The sequence below is a fragment of the Megalobrama amblycephala genome, linkage group LG13, assembly GCF_018812025.1.
Source record: "Megalobrama amblycephala isolate DHTTF-2021 linkage group LG13, ASM1881202v1, whole genome shotgun sequence".
NCBI classification, from domain to species: Eukaryota; Metazoa; Chordata; class Actinopteri; order Cypriniformes; family Xenocyprididae; genus Megalobrama; species Megalobrama amblycephala.
Genome location: NC_063056.1, coordinates 36,648,922 through 36,669,741, shown reverse-complemented (window position 1 = coordinate 36,669,741; position 20,820 = coordinate 36,648,922). Strand labels below are relative to the sequence as shown.

Genomic DNA, 20,820 nt, shown 5'->3' with positions numbered 1-20,820 from the left:
GTGATTTGAAACAAAACTCATTTTATTCAGAAATGTCATTAAAGTACACAGAAAACGGCAAAAGCGAACAAAAAGTAAAATAAAATAACCACCAAATATTTTAAAAATAGAAGTGTACATTGGTTCCCACGTTCATGGAAGCCTGGAAAAGTCATGGAAATTAATAACATTTCAAAAAGCTCATAAATATTTCATCCGCTAGAAATTGCTCTTTGTGAGTGCAATCTCTCTATACCATGATTTTCCTTTTCCACTATTCAAGAACGACTGGAAAGGTCATGTGGAAGTCACCGGGAACCCTGAAAAACACACAAGCTTCCAAGTGTCTATGTAAACCCGAGTTAAAAAACCCAACAGCTGATAAACATCCATGTTCATTGAAAATATATAAATGTATTTGCAGTATTCAGAGCCTTTGTTCAGGAGTCCCACTGGGAAAAGAACAGGCACGATGACAGAATCTTCCCAAAGCAATAATTATCAACGACTCCAGCTAAACGGCTGATATTCAGCATAACAGATTGATGGCATTAGCATAAATCTTTCAGGCAAGGCATTTAGGGAAGCACCTCGTGTCGTGTCTTTAAACAAATTACGACGCTACTATAAAAATAAAGCCAAAAAACACGACCCCCGCGGTCCTGTCCCGAGGCGAGGAGAATACGAACGCCACAGCAAACGTATACAAAGATAAAACCACACCAAAAGCGTACAAGACAGAAAAGCTGGGACAGTGAGTGAGATCTCAAGAGACCTGCTGCTCTTCGGGTTACATGTAGCAGATAACAAGGGTGGCCAGCGAGGAATTCGCTTCCAGTAAGAAAACCTCAGCAGTACATCACAAGCCATCAGTTCCCCTGCCTTGCAATATAATATGGTCAATGTACCCAATGATAGAAGCTCCTCTTAGAGAACCGAATCCCAACTGCCGCTCATTTTCCAAGCAGAAAAAAAAGACTATCAGTCAAAAGACAACACCCAGAAACCAGCGAAAGCAAAACTAATCATGCAAATGTCCACTGAGCCACAGAAAGTGCAATAAAATAAAAAGATAAAGCAGAAAAAAATGCCTGACACGCATCAGTAGGGATGGGAATCGTATGGTATTTAAAGGAACAGTTCGCACATATATCAAAAATTGTATCAATTTTAATTTTATGGGTGAACTCTCCCTCATGATTTTTTAGTAATTCTGAGGAAAAATCAAAGAATGGATGATGTTTGGCAAATTTATATTCCATTCTTTACTCTCTTAACAAGTCTGTAGTGAAATTATGAAAGAATTTTTAACAGAACCATAATAACAAATCATAAATGAATAACCTAATATGATAACACTTTACAATAAGGTTTCATTAGTTAACATTTGTTAACTACTTTATTTGACATGAACTAAGAATGAACAATATTTCTACAGCATTTATTAATCTTAATGTTAATTTAAACATTTACTAATGCATTATTAAAATCAAATGTTGTTAACATTAGTTAATGTACTGTGAACTAACATGAACGAAGAGTAATAAATACTGTAACAAATGTATTTCTCATTATAAATACATTAACTAATGTTAACAAATGAGACCTTATTGAAATGTGTCACGCATAATATAATAATAACAACATTATTATAATATATTATTGTATTTTTTTCTGGGAGAAGCTTCACATAAGAAATACACATGACAAAAGGTGAGTTTCCAAACTTTTTAAGTGGGAAACAAAAATCATGTGCCTGAAAGTTTATTGCGGATTTTAAATTCACAATTGACATGAAATAAGATGCACAATGATCTCCATGCCATCAGACATGTTTAATGCAGCTCAGGTGCGTGTATTGTATATTTTCTGCATATTTTATTATGCCGACGCAGAGGAATGCATACATTCAAAAATTGATAACAGGCTGCATGAAAATAATTTGGTAAGTTTTGTTTTTTCAGAACCAGATAACAATTCCCAACCCTAAATCTGAATACACCATACTCTCTTATACTCAAACACTACAGCACATACATCTGTCTATTAGCTTAACCTATCAACATTACTCTGATCCACAGAAAACACTCCCAGCGCTCGTACAAATGAGTGCCATGACTGGAAGAAGAAACCCTTGAGAAATTCCGATCAATAATCTAGTGATAAAAAAAAAAAAACATTTACAGAAGCATGACAAAAGAAAGCAAAGATACCACAGTATAAGATCATATTTGCATTCAATAAATACAAAAGAGCCGTTACAGCAGCGTCTGTGTAAGAATTGACTGAACAGGCGGATATGATGACCATATTCTCTGGAGTAGAGATGCATGGAAAAGTTGTCAGACTACTTCTGTGGTGGCACACTAAAAGAAAAAATATATTAATTTCACTAGTGAATCCCCATTGTGATCAGAAACCATTCAAGAGTTATTTACAGGTAGCATTACACATTTTGCACTTTTTTTCGTTCTTCCAGCCCATTGTTTGTATGGAGACTGTCTGTGACAAAAAGTGAAAAAAGTAGCCACGTCTGAGCGCCCCAGCTAACTGCTCATTTCTAATTAGTCTGAAACAAGAAGCGTGGCCTCTTAGTTCTGAGAAAATGTTTGATCCATTCAATTTCAACATCCCTTATTGTCCAATTTTGAAGATTATTACTCACTGATTCTGGGCATAACCAAGTAAGTCCGTTACATATATTAACCACACCACGCGAAGGGAATACAACGCAGTCGGACGGTCACGGTCAACCTTGCAGCCCGGCCCAGCAAAGTTGTCGATTTTCCCCAGATCCCATGGTGGCGCTGTGGCAGATCAGTTATTCTGACAGCAGGCACCCTGCTTGCCAGAATTCTGTGTGGGCTGTACAGTAATGGGAACCACTTTGGAACCACTGGGGGAGAAGCTGTCATCGCCACGCCCTGACATCTGCCTCTGGGACACGATACGGTAGATTTCTGTGTGAGAGAGAGCCGGCAGAGATTACGGCATTACGGAGGGTTACCTGATAAGAGTGATCGTTAAGGTATGATATTGACAGTGGAACAAATTCAGCTGTGACACATAGAAATGAACAGTGTAACTGTTAAACACTGTGTGGCTAAACAGAGGTGTTTCCCAGGCCAACCAAAAAAACAACAACAATAAACAAAAGAAAAGAAAAAAAAAAAAACTGCAAAAAGCAAACCACTATTTCTGTGAAGTCAAACATTTAAAGTTTGACCTCGAAACACAGTTTCACTCATTCACAGGAAAAGAAGAGTATTTCTTTGGCTTGGAGTTTGCTGCCATCTAGAGGCAATACTTATTAACATACAAAATCACTCTGGTTTTGGATTGCCTACTACAGTACATATGACTGAAACAAAAACTCAAGAAATGTCACATGTAAAATAGATTCTTTTTTATCCTTTTTTATTTAAAGAAAATGTGCCCTGTTCTTTAAATAAATAAAAAAAAATTATATATAAATTTCATGACTAAGCAGAAATTATTTGAGATTCGCTCAACCCTAAATTCTCATTACTGTAATGTGACAAAATAATGATATTATTTAAAATGTAAATGACATTTGTAAAGTAGCCAGCTGTATTTATTATGCTTTTATTAATTTTTAAATTAAAGGCTTTTCTGGATGATTTTCATTTCTGTACTACAACAATGACAATGGGATTTTTTCAAATAGTAATGACAATACATTTATGTTACATTTCACCCTAAAATTAAAATAATAAATAAAAATTTACGATATTTGAAAATGCCCCCAAAATTCTTATGGCAATGCATCATGGTTTACATGACATGGTTGTTTATTATATTATGGGTGACGCATTACAATAAGGTCTCATTTGTTAACACTAGGTAATGCATTTACAATACATATTAATTTAATTCATATATATTTTTATTGATTATATTTTTATTCAACTTTGTACTTGTCTTTATTTTGTTTGTATACATGTTGATGTGCCACCGAGGAGAAGCACAAAATTTTGTTGCATAACTTTGCAATGACAAATAAATTATTCTTATTCTTAATGAGCAATACATTTGTTACAGTATTTATTACTCTATGTTCATGTCAGTTCACAGTGCATTAACTAATGTTAACAAATACAACATTTGATTTTAACAATGCATTAGTAAATGTTTAAATTAACATTAACTAAGATTAATAAATGCTGTAGAAATATTGTTCATTCTTAGTTCATGTCAAATAAAGTAGTTAACAAATGTTAACTAATGAAACCTTATTGTAAAGTGTTATCATATTAGGTTATTCATTTATGATTTGTTATTATGGTTCTGTTAAAATTCTCTCATAATTTCACAACAGACTTGTTGAGAGGGTAAAGAATGGAATATAAATTTGCCAAACATCATCCATTCTTTGATTTTCCTTAATATTTTTCCTTAAAAGAACCAAAACATATCTTGTTGAAACCACCGTTATTTGACTATGGTGATGTGGAGTGTAGGAATGCATGTTAAGGTGTTCTAGAACAATTAGATGTGTTATAGCATGCAGCTATTAGATTGATCACTGATACACCTTACGAAACACAACAGTGTGAATTGTACTCCCTTTTAAATGGGATGTCATTACATATTAGACGGGAATTACACTGGTGTATTTTTATTTATAAAATCCTGTTAGGTTTGTTACCCAAATATCTTCAAGATTTGCTCCAACATCATATACGACCAGATCATCCAATCATATTCTTTTGATTATCCCTAGAAAGAAAACTGTTTATGGTTGTTACGCTTTTTTTGGATTTGCTGCTTCAAATAATTGGTATGTGCTACAAAAGTCATTGAAATTGGAAAAATATATTTCAATCTCTGCATTAAAAAAAAAAAAAAAAAAAAGCAGGAAGTGTTTTATCACAGCCTGTAAATGTTTTGATTGAATGTATTTGTGTGTATAATAATGTATGTTTGTTAAGAGATTTTAACTATCCTGCCAGGCTTGTGCTGAAAATAAGAACTTGTTCTTATTTGACTTGCCAGGTTAAATAAAGTTAAATAAATAATAATAATAATAATAATGAGATTCACCCTTTTAGATGATTTGCTCAGGACTGACCTGTAAGAATGGTCTGAAATGCAAGTTCAACATTAGAAGAGTCCAGCGCTGAGGTCTCCAGGAAAGAAAGTCCATGCTTCTCTGTAAAACACACACACACAATTCAACAGAGCACTTCACATCTCCTAAACACACAAATATATATATATGTATTTTTTTATTTTATATCTAGTTTCTCAAATACATTATCAAAGAAAAATGGCAAAAATATCTAGATAGAACACACCAGCTAGCAAAGACTAACTCTGAGATAAACAAGTAGCATGCAACATATATAAAAATCACTACATTCAGTATTTGAGATAACTGAGAAAAAGGTTAACAGCAGGTATCTAAAAACGGCAAAACATGGTGCTAGCCACACCAGTGCCATGGGTTCAATTCCTAGCAACACAAGTATAATGTAAAATATAAAATATCTATGAAGTAAATATAACAGCACCTGTGAATTCAGTGTCACATGATCCTTCAGAAATCATTCTAATATACTTATATATAAATTTTTTACATTTGCTCAAGAAACATTTCTTATAATTTCAATGTTGAAAACAGAGGTGCAGCTTCATATTTTTGTGGAAACTGTGATACATTTTTTCACAGGCTAGAAAGCTTAAAAGAACAGCTAGCATTTATTTGAACATATTTTTCTGTGTATTAAGTCACACTTTTGTCTTTATAAATGTCTTTACTGTCAAAAATTCTTACTGACCCCAAACTTTTGAACGATAGCGTAGATTCAAGTCCCTATGTGGCAGATTAGGTCTTATTTTATAGTGAAATGTTTCCATTCATTATTATTTATTTTGGGTGTAGATTTATTCTAGCTCTAGGTGTAACTTTATACATTTGATCTGCCATAAAAATGACTCAAGAGAAACTTAATATTATGAGTAGCATGAGACTTACAGGTCAAACTAGCTTTCCCAACACTAACCTGCAAACGCTTTGGCTTCATCCATAGGAACAGCCCTCAGATGGCGCAGGTCGCTTTTGTTCCCTACTAACATGATGACAATATTGCTGTCAGCATGATCCTGCAGTTCCTTCAGCCAGCGCTCAGCGTTCTCATAGGTCAGATGCTTGGCGATGTCATACACCAGCAGGGCTCCTACGGCACCTCTGTAATACCTTTGAATACACACATTTAAAAGATGCATTTATTAAGGATTTAAAATATACACAATTTATTCCAAAACCTAAAGTGCTCAATAATGGTGTGGTTACCAAGAAGTATGGTCTTGTGATTATTACTGTTATTAGAGTCTACATCAAGCATATGCTCATTCAGCTGGCCTTACTTCTTGAGAGTCTATGGGATCCCATAGTATTATCAGGTAAAAATAGATGAGCAGGTAGAGTCATTTTTAACTTGAATGTGAAAGACTTCTGGTGTCAGTCGCTTACATTTATTTTAACTGTGTCTATTATGTTGCTTGATGTTGCAAAGAAAGTGGTATTTGGTACCAAATTGACATTATGGTTTTGAATTGCTTGAAATATGATTGAAATCACTTCAAAAAGGAAAATACAGTTAAGTGCAACATGTACAGCGCAAGTCTGTCATAAAGGCTACATAATATTATAATGAGAACATTATAATTGTGTGCTTGGGACATGGCTTTTAATGGTGAGACTTTTGTTTTGTTATTAGGCTCTTAAATATTATAAAAAATTTGATTTAGATTTATCGGCCAATATATCAGTTATCGGCTTTCAAATATAAGGAATAATCGGTATCGGCCAAAATTTTCATATCAGTGCATCCCTAAAACATAGCTTACTTCTATGCAGAAAAACATGACAGGCCCTGAAAAGTAATGTATATATTATGTCTTTTTTTACTGAAAGGCCTAGAAACTGAATTCTTGTGTTTAAAATCAGAAATAATTAATTAAAATTATTCATATAGCACATGAAAATGACATCAAAGATGCCAAATGGGACACAACGTTGCATCTTTATAGATGATGAAAGTGTCATAAAAATGGGTAAAAATCATTAAAACTTGTACAAACTTGGCCTAAAATTATGCTTTTTGTCTCCAAATATTTATGTATACTTTGCAAATGCTGTATCATATTTTTAAGGTTCGACACACGCATTCCCACATATTTTTGTCAGGTGTGATTTTTCAGGACACCAACTTTCGAGGTATTATATTATATTATATTATATTATATTTGCACAAAACAAATGAACTTAAATTAGCTGATGTCTCGATCGATTTTATGAAGACACTTACGCTGATGTGATGGCCCTGTATCTCTCCTGTCCAGCCGTATCCCAGATCTGGGCCTTGACGGTCTTGCCCTCCACATGGATACTGCGTGTGGCAAACTCCACTCCGATGGTGCTCTTGCTCTCCAGGTTGAACTCATTGCGGGTGAAGCGAGAGAGCAGGTTACTCTTGCCCACACCAGAATCTCCAATCAGAACCACTGCGGATGACAAGGACAACGGTGCGTGAGATCAACTGGCTCAACTTTATGGTGCTTTTATACACTATTGTGTGTGACACTGGAGACACACATGACACTGCGAGAGCTCTTTCAAGCAGATTCCATTTGTGCGCTGGCATAAACCGGCATCCCTCCACCACACAATAGCAATTAAGAGTCAAATGTTTCACACACAGAGGGTGTGTTTCCACAAAGCTTTTAACAATGAGTGAAAAGGGCACGACCAAAGAGCAACTCCCTTTTTCACCCACACAGGCAGACTTGTGAAATACTGTGAATGTCTCTCTTCCGCTGACAGAGGCAAAAATCTAATAGATATTATTGTGAAATTATATTTACAGTTACACTATTGTTCAGGTAGTTTGGGGTCAGTAAGACTTTTTAAAAGAATCTAATACTTTAATTTAGCAAGGTTGCATTAAATAGATCAAAAGTGACAGTAAAGATTTTCACATTGTTATAAAAAATTCTGTTTTAAATCAATACTTTCTAATCATCAATAAATCCTGGAAAAAAAAACATGCTACAGTTTTCCACACAAAAAAAAAATATTAAGCAGCAGAATGGTTTTCAACACTGATAATGATAATAAAGGTTTCTTGAGCAGCAAATCAGCATATCAGAATGATTTCCGAAGGATCATGTGACTCTGAAGACTGGAGTGATAATGCTGAAAATTCAGCTTTGCATCACAGGAATATATTACATTTTAAAATATATTCAAATGGAAATTAGTTATTTTAAATTGTAATAATATTTGACAATTTAGTTGTTTTTTGCAGCCTTGGTGAGCATAAGAAACTTCTTTTTTTTTTTTAAATAAATAAAACATTTAAAAATTGTCCCAACCCCAAACTTTTGAACAGTAGTTTATAATTTGTGCCTGAGGTTTCTGAACTTAAATGGATAGTACACCCAAAAATAAAAAATGTCATGTCTTTCCAAACCTGTATGTTGTTAGTTTTTCCGTAGAACACAAAAAGATCATCTTAATTTTTATTTTTCATATAAAGACTAGTGACCAAAATTCACACACACACACACACACACACAAACACACACACACACACACACACACACACACACACACACACACACAATCTCATTCTCAAATCTGTATATTCAAACTATCATTTCACGTTCACTTTGGACTTGTGAGAACCAATTGTTTTTGGCTTCAAGAATGTCAAATCTAATTTATTTTTAATTTGAATTTTGTTTTACATTTGAACATGGAAGTAAATAAGATTTCAAAGCTTCAGTGGATACAAGGACTATCAGTGAATAACAACTTGCATTTCAGTCTGTTCATCAAACAAAGTTAGTACATCACAAGACCTGAATATAACATGATTAAATGTGATTAAATTTTCATTTTCATAAAACCTAAATCTAAAACAATCTTGGCTAATGCTGTCAACTCATCAACATGAAAGAATAAAATCCACCAACACAAATCTCAGCTATATTTGTTCTAATGATAATGGTCTGAGTTAAACACACAGGAAAGCACTTTGACAAAGAATTTGCTTGTTTTAAAGTTAGTGGAAGGGCATGTTTAGAGAGCAGAGCAGTGATTGAACAGCACTGATTGATTCATGATCAAACAGCAAAAGGTGCACGGACATCTTAAACACACAAGGAGGTCGAGGGCAGAACTATGACTAATGGAACCGTCAAATCCAAGGACATAACCACCACAGACATTAAGGAGGTCAATATCATCATTAGTATTCACATTAATCTATCACTAGGAGAAATTCTTAAACAGGACAAAACAAGACAAATGGACGATCTAATCTTCCAGATGGTTTTCGCTGCATTGGGTAAGATTTCGTGACCTCAGCGAGTTTTAAAAACCTCCCGAATGCAAACCCATCCTGATTTATACAGGTCTTACCAGTTTAACTGTGCGTATATTGCAGACACTATTGAATGAAACCTCAAAATCAGTTTCACCCACTTATCTTTTCCATGTGCCAATTGTATTAAATTTTCAGGTAACACTTTACAATAAGGTTCATTAGTTAACATGAACAATAAACTGCACTTATACAGCATTTATTAATCTTTGTTAGTGTAATTTCAACATTTACTAAATACATTATTAAAATCTTGTTAACATTAGTTAATGCACTGTAAACTAACATGAACAAACAATGAACAAATGTATTTTCATTAACTAACGTTAACAAAGATTAGTAACAAATGTATTGCTCATGGTTAGTTCATGTTAGTTAATACATTAATGTTTAACTAATGAACCTTATTGTAAAGTGTTACCAAACTGTCAATGTATTATCAATATTAAATTATAAAACAAGACGCATAAAAAGAAGCCAATCATGTTGTGTATTATATAATCAAGCAAAAATGACACTTGACTTGACTGAATTGTATATTTTTAAGCCTTTTTATGTATTTGCCCTGAAAATCCATGGTATTAACAGCAGGTAAATCGTTTCTACATGCTCTAATATGAACATTAGCTGGTTGACCTGCCACCATGTCCCAAAAACCAGCTTGTCCACCTTAAGCTAGCTGTTTTTTTGCTGATCCAAAGTGGTCTACCAGCTATTGACCAACTTGGAACTTAGAATTGCAAGTTACAATGTTGCAATCCACAGGTTGAATGTGCTAATCTGTATTTTAGAGTAAAAAAAGAAGACTTCCTATAAGAAAAGAGACATGCAGCATTTGAAGACGACATACAGGAGCTCATTTGAAAGTCAGCTGTTCTGAAAGTGTAGTAACGTGGTACTCACCTTTAAAGAGATAGTCATACTCGTCCTCTCTACCCGTCATGACTTTAATCTTCTTACCGGCTTAATAATAAGAACTCCGTGTTTTCAAATATTAAGACGTTGTGCTCTTCTGGAGAACCACAAGGTGCTTTTATATTTATTACAAAGGCAAAAAAACTTCGCATCAGCTGATCACGAGCGCTTCATTACGCGCGTCATGCGTTAAAGACTGTCAGAATCAAAAATAAAAATATATAATATATATCTACTTCTGTCGACAGTTATATATAATGTAATCGTTAAGCAAAAAGGTCCCGAATTCGTCTAAATTTTAGCTAATCAACTTTGATACGATGTTGCTGTGCTACGTCAACCAAGTTTCGCCCTGCTGTCTCATCTTAAGGCAAACACTTACGTCACTGTGCTGAGATGTAGCCCCGCCTTTCCGGTGATCTTATTGGCCAGAAACACTGTCTATCACACGAGTGTGCCTCTGCCACCCAATGAAATGTTTGACGGGGCTTCCGCACAGGTGTGTAACGTCACAGGTGTGTCGTTTATAATTGTCAGGAGATATAAACACAAAGTATAATGATATTAAAATATACGTCTTTGAATAAAAACATACGGTATATTAAACACACGAGGTAGCCTGTCAATGCAGTAGAACAAATAGCTTAAAGGAAAGCAGAGAGTCGCAGGTGTATGTCAGATGAGCTCTTCCACATTCCACACCGTGACTTCACTCATGCTTTACAGGGGATGATGGAACCTGCAAATGCCACGTAGGAGGTAATGAGGAGGCAGGACTGCGCAACATGCCTTTTACCGAGAATGCCTTTTAATTTCCAGTAAAATTATTACAGTAAAATGAAATTGAATTGAGGTAGTATCTCATCTTTTATGGGTGTAAATTGTCCATATATATATATATATATATATATATACAGTACAGTCCAAAAGTTTGGAACCACTAAGATCGTCTGCTCACCAAGGCTACATTTATTTAATTAAAAATACAGTAAAAAACAGTAATATTGTGAAATATTATTACAATTTAAAATAACTGTGTACTATTTAAATATATTTGACAAAGTAATTTATTCCTGTGATGCAAAGCTGAATTTTCAGCATCGTTACTCCAGTCTTCAGTGTCACATGATCCTTCAGAAATCATGCTGATTTGCTGCTCAATAAACATTTATGATTATTTTCAATGTTGAAAACAGTTGTGTACTTTTTTTTTCAGGATTCCTTGATGAATAGAAAGTTCAAAAGAACAGCATTTATCTGAAATACAAAGCTTCTGTAGCATTATACACTACCGTTCAAAAGTTTGGGGTCAGTAAGAATTTTTATTTTTATTTTTTTGAAAAGAAATTAAAGAAATGAATACTTTTTTTCAGCAAGGATGCATTAAATCAATCAAAAGTGGCAGTAAAGACATTTATAATGTTACAAAAGATTAGATTTCAGATAAACACTGTTCTTTTGAACTTTCTATTCATCAAATAATCCTGAAAAAAAATATTGTACACAAATATTTTGTACAATTGTACGCATTAAATGTTTCTTGAGCAGCAGATCAGCATATTAGAATGATTTCTGAAGGATCATGTGACACTGAAGACTGGAGTAATGATGCTGAAAATTCAGCTTTGCCATCACAGGAATAAATTACTTTGTGAAATATATTCAAATAGAAAACAGTTATTTTAAATTGTAATAATATTTCACAATATTACTGTTTTTTACTGTATTTTTAATTAAATAAATGTAGCCTTGGTGAGCAGACGAAACTTCTTTTAAAAACATTAAAAATCTTAGTGGTTCCAAACTTTTGGACTATACTGTATATATATATATATATATATACGCATCCCCCGCACTTTTTGCATGACCTGTCGTTTTATTCTTAAAGGGTTAGTTCACGCAAAAATGAAAATTCTGTCATCTCATGTCGTTCCACACCCGTAAGACCTTCGTTAATCTTCGGAACACAAATTAAGATATTTTTGTTGAAATCCGATGGCTCAGTGAGGCCTCCATAGCCAGCAATGACATTTCCTCTCTCAAGATCAATTAATGTACTACAAACATATTTAAATCAGTTCATGTGAGTACAGTGTTTCAATATTAATATTATAAAGCGACGAGAATATTTTTGGTGCGCCAAAAAAACAAAATAATGACTTATTTAGTGATGGCCGATTTCAAAACACTGCTTCAGGAAGCTTCAGAGCATAATGAATCAGTGTGTCGAATCAGCAGTTTGGATCGCGTGTCAAACCGCCAAACTGCTGAAATCACATGACTTTGGCACTCCGAACCACTGATTCGATACGCTGATTCATTATGCTCCGATGCTTAATGAAGCAGTGTTTTGAAATCGGCCATCACTATATCAGTCGTTATTTTGTTTGTTTTTTGGCGCACCAAAAATATTCTCGTCGCTTTATAATATTAATATTGAATCACTGTACTCACATGAACTGATTTAAATATGTTTGTAGTACATTAATGGATCTTGAGAGAGGAAATGTCATTCCTCCCTATGCAGGCCTCACGGAGCCATCGGATTTCAACAAAAATATCTTAATTTGTGTTCTGAAGATGAACGAAGGTCTTACGGGTGTGGAACGACATGAGGGTGAGTAATAAATGACAGAATTTTCATTTTTGGGTGAACTAACCCTTTAACTAAAATGAGGCGATCTAAACATTATGGAGCGCTCGCTCTCGTGTAATATATGTTTCATTCATACTGGAAGTCAGAGGGCGCTCTCTCGCAGAATTCAAAATGGTTTCATATAAGTAATCCAGCTATTTGCTCTTGCGGCAGCTGAAAAAAAATGCAGAAACGTATTGACTGATGAAACGTGAAGACAAACACGATTGCGACAAGATATGGTTTATGTGTGTTTTTCAAGCCATCTCAAGGTATTTATTGACAATAAAGTATATGAATAATGCAGTGCTAATTGACAACCTTTTTAATGTTTTTGAAAGAAGTCTCTTATGCTCGCCAAGATTGCATTTAGACTACTTAGTCAAAAAATACAGTAAAAACAGTAATATTGCGAAATATTATTACAAATTAAAATAGTTGTTTTTGTGAATGTACTTTAAAATGTAATTTATTCCAAGATGAATTTTTAGCATGATTTGATGAAAACATTGCTTGTGGAAAACATGATACTTTTTTTTGGGATTCTTTGATGAACAGAAAGTTCAATGAACAGCATTTATTTGCCTTTATTGTCACAGTCACTTTGATAAATTTAATGCATCCTTAATGAATAAAAGTGTTAATATCTCTTTTTTTTTATCTTACCACAAATGTTTGAATGGTATTGTTGGAAATCTCAGAAGCATAGACCAGGAGACTTTGGGATCTCTTGAAGCAGAAGTTACTCTTTATTGAGAAACACGCTGTGCGTCGCTGTGGTCATCCAAAATCTGACTAAGGCAGTGTACATTGAAGTTTATATACATTTTAAGGGGCAGTGCTTAGTGATAGAGACAAAGCACCAGGGAGACAACAAAGCATGCAAATGAAGTATTCAGGTATAGGAACCCACCCCAGACGCTAGAGTGTCACAAATCCTAATCCAATCAGCATACCTATTCAAAGAATGGGAGAGGGGCTCCAAGAGCCATTAACGACAAAAGGTGAGAATCTCAGTAATCTGACTCATTAGACATACAATAAAGAGAACAGGAACTGGCAGAAAACTCTTGCTAGAAACTTTGCTAAACAGAATCATTCATCTGATGTGGTCATCTTTACCTTAAAATGCTAAATACAATGTACTTCACCTTAGTAATTCATGTGAGGTGATGTCAGTATGAAAATTGTCATAATATATAGGGAAAAATATTAGATATTGGTTATTGTTCAGCAGTGTATTTGATTTCTCATTAAAAGCAAATTGATTTCAAACTAAAAGCATAAAAGAGATTAAAAAGATAAAAACTGTTATTACACCCAACATTTCTGTCCCCCTCACTTCTAAAATGACGGCTATGCCCCTGTTGTCTCTGCATTCTCAAACTTTGATGTATAAACAGTTTCCTTTTTGTTGTTGTTGGACATTTTTCAAACTGCACTTAAAATTCATTGTGGAAAAAAAAAAAACATTCAGAACATTTTTCTTACATATTCCTGCTTTAATTATAATTGGAAAATGACATATTGGATATACTTTCTTTTTTTGCATTAACAACAGCAATTGATAATACCTCCAGCATCAGTGATCATATTATCATAATGATAATGAAAATATAATGTGCAAAAATGTCAAGCATTCATTACGAAGATAAAAATCAGCACTTTGATTGATTTAGAGCTGATTAGTCTTAAATAATAAAAAATGTTAAAATTAATTAAATGTTAAAATAAATGTGTAAATGGAAAAATATGTTCTTTCCTCAATCTTACATACTAATTACAGTGATAAAGTTATTACTCCAGCATGTTGAGTAAGATGAATTACTTGTTGTATTTCTCATTTGTAAGTCACCTTAGATAAAAGCGTCTGCTTAAAGTATGTAAGTAAAAAAAAAAAAAAAAAAAAAGTTTGGCTTGTAGAAACAAAAATCTAATATACTAAGAGGGAACAAATTGGGGAAAATACATTAAAATGTATTTGAAAAAGAGACTATAGTCTCAATATGACTTCCCCTGGTTAAATAAAGGAATAATAAAAAATGAGGTCAAATAATCCTTGTCAAACCTGACAAATATTAAAAAGCCTACATAATATTTATGAATACAAATATGGCTATGTCAGTTAATGAAATGAATTTCCTTTTGCTTTTTTGCCATACTGGTTCTTTCTTAATGATGGCTCTATTGTACAAGCTGAATTCACAACTCCATTAGGATCCTTGTGAAGTCCTTCTGAACATCCAGAACATTCTTTCACATGTTCTTGCAGCAGGCCTTCTTCTCCACCTGTGCGTCATCTGCTTTGGGTTGGGACAACGTCACAGCATTGATAGAGCCTCGAGTCACTTCTTTGCTACTCACCTTTTTATGGATTTCTGAGAGAAACAGTAATGACAACATGATTATGGTAATGAGGCCGAGTGCTTGTATACACTATTTCAAGCCTGACTGAAGAGGAGAAATCTAGAGGGCAAGGAACACATGTAAAGTATATGTAAATAAGGTCTGATGTGTTCAGAATAAACAGTAGCTTTACCTGCAAGCACAGTGTTGAATGCCTCCTCGACATTTACTGACCCCAAAGCTGAGGTTTCCATATACAGAAGACCATTCTTTTCTAGAAAAAAAAAATGACAATAACATATTAATAAAAATAGACTTGTTGCTGGAGTAAGTTTTCATATATATATATATATATATATATATATATATATATATAAATGTATATTATATACCAATAACCACTCATTATAATTTGTAATATTTATATATATATCAATCATAAAAATAGGACCTGCAAAGTCCTTTGCGTCCTCTGTTGGAACGGTCCGTATTTCTGCCAGGTCCGATTTATTGCCCACAAGCATGACTACGATATGAGCATCTGCGTGATCGTAGAGTTCCTTCAACCAGCGCTCGGCACTTTCATACGTCAAGTGCTTTGAAATGTCGTAGACTAGTAGGGCTCCAACTGCTCCTCGATAATATCTGAAGCATAGGAAGCCAGATCATTTCAGGTCAGGTGATTGGATTTACTTCCTTTTTTGATTCAATAGAACACTGTCATAAAACATTATGTAATATAGCAGAATGACAACAGAATATGATATAGAATGACAGGTGAGAAATGAATTGTACAGCAACAGGTAGTGAAATATGCAATGTTACATTCTTTTCAGATTGCTAAAGAATGGATGAATGACAATTCAATAATGCATTTGCATATATACATATTCAAAGTGGTGACCACAGTTGTAGAGAGAATTATTCTGACATTTTGGTCTCACACAAAGTTATTGTATTCAGAAGACTTACATATGTTTCTATTTTAAAGGAAATTGATAGTTTTATTTATTATAAAAAATATTTGGATCTCAAATAAATGCTGGACTTTTGAACTTTCTATACCTCAAAAAAGTCCTAAAAAATTGCATCACAGTTTCTACAAAATGTTAAGCAGCACAACTGTTTTCAACATTGATAATAATAAGAAATTTTTCTTGAGCAGCAAATCAGCATATTAGAATGATTTCTGAAGGATCATGTGACACTTAAGACTAGAGTAATGATGCTGAAAATTCAGTTTGACATCACAGGAATAAATTACATTTTCAAATATACTGAAATAGAAAACAGAAAATGAAAATTTCTACTGTATTTTTGATCCAATAAATCGGCATATAAGAATTTTGAACGGTATTATATATATATATATATATATATATATATATATATATATATATATATATATAATGAAGGAAAATAAAATACTTTTTTAAAATTAATTTTATTTGAGCTGCACAACTGTGGTTAACAAGTGTGTTATGTTCCACAGAAGAAAGAAAAACATGGCGTGATGCTGAGTAATGAAAGAATTGTCATTTTATGGTGAATTAGGGGCAGATTTGCTTGTTAGGCAGCACCATTTGTATGGTCTTTAAACGTTATACCATGCAAAACTCACGCAGAAGTGATGGCCCGGTACCGCTCCAGTCCGGCTGTGTCCCAGATCTGAGCTTTGATGGTGAGACCATTTAGCTGCACAGTTCTTGTGCTGAACTCCACTCCGATGGTCGTCCGGCTGTCATGATTAAATTCATTCTTGGTGAACCGTGACAGCAAGTTGCTCTTCCCAACACCAGATTCTCCAATAAGAACCACTGCAACAAAACATGGAGATGCATATGAGTCACAGAGTCTACACTCTTTACAAAACAATTCAATACCTTATGCCAAAAAGGCTTTATGCCTTAATGTCTTAAATGATTGCATAATACTTTCATGTTTAATTGGTTTTAATTTAATTTTAATTTAATTTATTTTAATTTTTTCTAGTGACATGGCTAATGGTGTCCCATACTCAGAATTTGTTTCTGGTGTTTATTTAAAAGGATTTAAATAAAAATATAAAAGGATTTAAAACAAAGCTAATTAATTAAAGCTAAATCCATAAAATGATCCCATGATGGGAACCCCTAAAAGGTTCTATATATGAAGCGCCTGACAGAAGCCTTTAAGTTTCTATATAAAAAAACCTTTTCTACTGAGTGTATAGAAATGCCACCAACCTAGACTTGGTGTTATGGCTATATAGTGTCTGCTCGCTATAGAGCACTCACTGAACCCACCCATGAAAAATTTGTGATAAACCCCACGATTATTTGGTATATTTAGCAAAACTAAAATCAATGACTAGTTGCGGATTAAAGGACCAGCCATTTAGAGACTCATGATGCAATCGTCTACAATGTAATGTTTGTTGTCTTGAACTTTAAGAAATATCTGGAGTTTAAGAAATTATTTGATAATAAGGAGTGATTCTGACTTTAAATTCCGATTTGATCAGCCATATTCAAAACATTTATATTAACGCATTTGGCAGACACGTTTTGATTGAATTTAAGGTTTTGGGTGCAAGGTCATGGGTTCAAATCCCTGAGAACACACAAATTCATAAGTTGCTTTAGATTAAAGCTTCTGCCAAACACATAAATGTATCTTTATCTAGTGAGAAACGCTAACACCACTTCTCCCTAACGTCATAAATTTATTTCAGCGATTTATAGAGTGAGAAAACAAATCAGGGGTTATTCATCTCTACAATGTTCCATCATTTTACTCCAAGTAGGTCATGTTTCAATGCAATTATTACTCTTTTGAATTGCAACATTAAGATGTAATACTTCTTATGCAATCACACATCGGCATCCTTATGAGGAAATAGTCCAGGCTTGTTGTTCATTAAAACTTGAGACAGAAGTAGATATAATCCTTGTATTATCCTGCCAGAACAAACCCACACTGGATGAACAGTATAACACTTCACCATATGAAAACCCTGGTAATTGTAGGTGCAAACAAGAATGACTCAAACATGTCAGAAGTAAAGTCAACACTCCACCCATGCAGGACTATCATGACATTGCTGGGATTGGAGGTAATTTATCATATTATGTCAGGAAATGGGACAATAATAGAGTGTTGGAAAAAAAATACACATGGTTTATTATAGTAGCCTATAAGAAGTATTAATTAACTCATGCACAAATATCTGTGTATTTAAACGTGTTGTTATTTCTGATTAAACCATCAGGACAGGTGATAAACATATTAAAGCAGGCTCTTTAAATGATCATGATCTTGCTTCTTTTAAATGATTTCCTCTAAGTATTTCCTGTTCTTGTTGCTTCAGTTTAATTGTGATGAAACCAACGTTTTGTGTCGTTTGTGCATTGCTCTGGCAGATCAGTTTCACAATGGGCTTCAACAGGTACAACCATTTCCCCTCCTATACTGAGTAACAGAACTCAGTAATCTTGTGTAAACAAACCCTTGTTGTCATGGAAATCACATTTCAACCATCCTATAGGACTGCATTTGCTTTGTGGTAAACCAACCCTCAGAGCTTTACTTAAAGGAGGAATTCAATTGCAGGTATAATATAACAATGTGCAAAGTAAATGACATTCTCTACAAGTACTGAAAAAACGGGGGATGAATGCTTCCTGATAATTAAACATCACCTGAAAGACAGTTTAAGGTTACAATAGAATGTTTAACACGCATTGCCACTGTAACTATATGCAGAAGTGTCAAAACTTACCTTTGAAAACAAAGTTGTAGGCCTCATCAGACCCCATATTGTCACTCTTGTAAGCAGATCTACCTTCACTAATCTAGATTAATGCTGCATGAGTCAAAATCCCAAGGAGAATCAAGAATGACAGTTTCCCCTCGCTATGCTACAGCGGTTGACCTAAAAGAGCAGAAAAACAGCACTAAATAAAAATGAAATCCTAGTTTATGGTGGACAGTTCACTTGTTTGTACAAGGAACTAGCTCTGTTATTTAGCCTGGCAGTTCCGCTATCAGATGTGCCGTACCTGGGGAAGGTGGGCGTGACTTCAGCTGCGCTCAAGTCAGGTCAAACAGGTAGGGCGAGCACAGGTGCAGTCATATGAAACTGTGTGCAATAGTGCACCTGCTCGGCCAATGAAAAGACGACATACACACCATCCACAACCAATCATTTTCTTTTAAGCAGTCTCTCCCAAGATGAGGAAGACATTTGCCATGGAAGAGCCCCTCCCTTGGTAGATATTTTGGATTGCATGATTGAAACACACATTATAACTAATATAACAGTGATATATAATCTTTAAACACATTGCAACATACAATGTTCAGGGGAATAAAATACATATAGTTCTGATTTTGTAAGTTTTGGTTTTAAAGGGGTGGTTGATTATGATTTCACTTTTTTAACTTGTTAGTGTGTAATGTTGCTGTTTGAGCATAAACAACATCTGGAAAGTTACAACGCTCAAAGTTCAATACAAAGGGAGATATTTTCTTTTAAAGAATTCTGTTTAAGGACTACAACAAGCTTCTTCCCGGGGTGGGGACATCACTATCCCCAAAGTTTACATAAACCTCGCCCCTGAGAACATGCAACAAAGGGGGTAAGGCCATGTTGGGCTGCTTTAGAGAAGAAGAAGAGTTGTTGTAGTAGAGGTTTGGCAATCATCATTTTGGGTGTGTGAGATTCTCCAGCTTTGTTGTTGTTGAGCTGTTAAAGCTCCGCCCTCTTCTGGAAAGGGGGCCGGGAGCAGCAGCTCATTTGCATTTAAAGGGACACACACAAAAACGACGTGTTTTTGCTCACACCCAAATAGGGGCAAATTTGACAAGCTATAGTAAATGATCTGTGGGGTATTTTGAGCTGAAACTTCACAGACATATTCTGGGAACACCAGAGACGTCTTTACATCTTGTAAAAGGGGCATTATAGGTCCCCTTTAATATTATTCCAGACATAATAAAAAAAATGTGTTTTAAAGAAGGAAAAACAACAAGTAGCAAAAAAAAAAAAAAAAGATTTATTTAATATTTCTGACACACAACATTATGGAAGCTTGTTTTAGCCACAGAATAATTTTTTTTTTTTTAAAAAAGGTAATTTTTCATCTCACAATTCAACTTTTTTTCCCCTTGCAACTCCAAGTTTATATCTCACAATTCAGACTTTCTAACTTGCAGTTATGATGAAATTCAGGGGAAAAAAATGGAGGAGAAAAAAACCCTCAGAATTTCAAGATATAAACCCGCAATTCTGACTTTTTTCCTCGCAATTGTGAGCTTATATCTTCTGACATTTTTTCACAGAATTGCAAGTTAGAAATGTGAGATATAAACTCGCAATTACATGGAAAAAAGTCAGAATTATGAGATTTAAAAAACAAAAACAAAATCGCAATTACCTTATTTATGTTTTAATTCTGTGGCAGAAGCAAGTTTCAATAAGACAGCCTGATCACTGACTGCAAAAAAATCCTGAGACACAGAAAAAAAGGAAAATAAAAAAGGGAAATGCAG

General features: G+C 34.2%; 2 protein-coding genes across 3 annotated transcripts; both read right to left on the bottom strand.

Moving 5' to 3' along the window:
* Positions 1–1,693: 1,693 nt before the first annotated feature.
* On the bottom strand, positions 1,694–10,696 carry rab11al (RAB11a, member RAS oncogene family, like). Its single transcript, XM_048153255.1, has 5 exons — positions 10,296–10,696; positions 7,314–7,509; positions 6,006–6,199; positions 5,072–5,152; positions 1,694–2,939 (listed from the first exon to the last, which is right to left on the bottom strand). Exons 1-5 carry the CDS (start codon positions 10,333–10,335, stop codon positions 2,797–2,799), a joined length of 654 nt encoding a protein of 217 aa, XP_048009212.1. The 5' UTR covers positions 10,336–10,696; the 3' UTR covers positions 1,694–2,796.
* Positions 10,697–14,423: 3,727 nt separating this feature from the next.
* Positions 14,424–19,980, bottom strand: rab25b (RAB25, member RAS oncogene family b). 2 transcript variants are annotated; one of them, XM_048153827.1, is made up of 6 exons: positions 19,329–19,980; positions 19,049–19,201; positions 16,910–17,105; positions 15,740–15,933; positions 15,482–15,562; positions 14,424–15,320 (listed from the first exon to the last, which is right to left on the bottom strand). In XM_048153827.1, the coding sequence occupies exons 2-6, from the start codon at positions 19,083–19,085 to the stop codon at positions 15,199–15,201; spliced, it is 630 nt and encodes a 209-aa protein (XP_048009784.1). In that variant the 5' UTR covers positions 19,086–19,201; positions 19,329–19,980; the 3' UTR covers positions 14,424–15,198. The 2 variants fall into 2 exon arrangements, with proteins under 2 accessions (XP_048009784.1, XP_048009783.1); XM_048153826.1 differs by lacking the exon at positions 19,329–19,980 and having other exon boundaries at positions 19,049–19,322.
* Between the last annotated feature and the right edge of the window lie 840 nt (positions 19,981–20,820).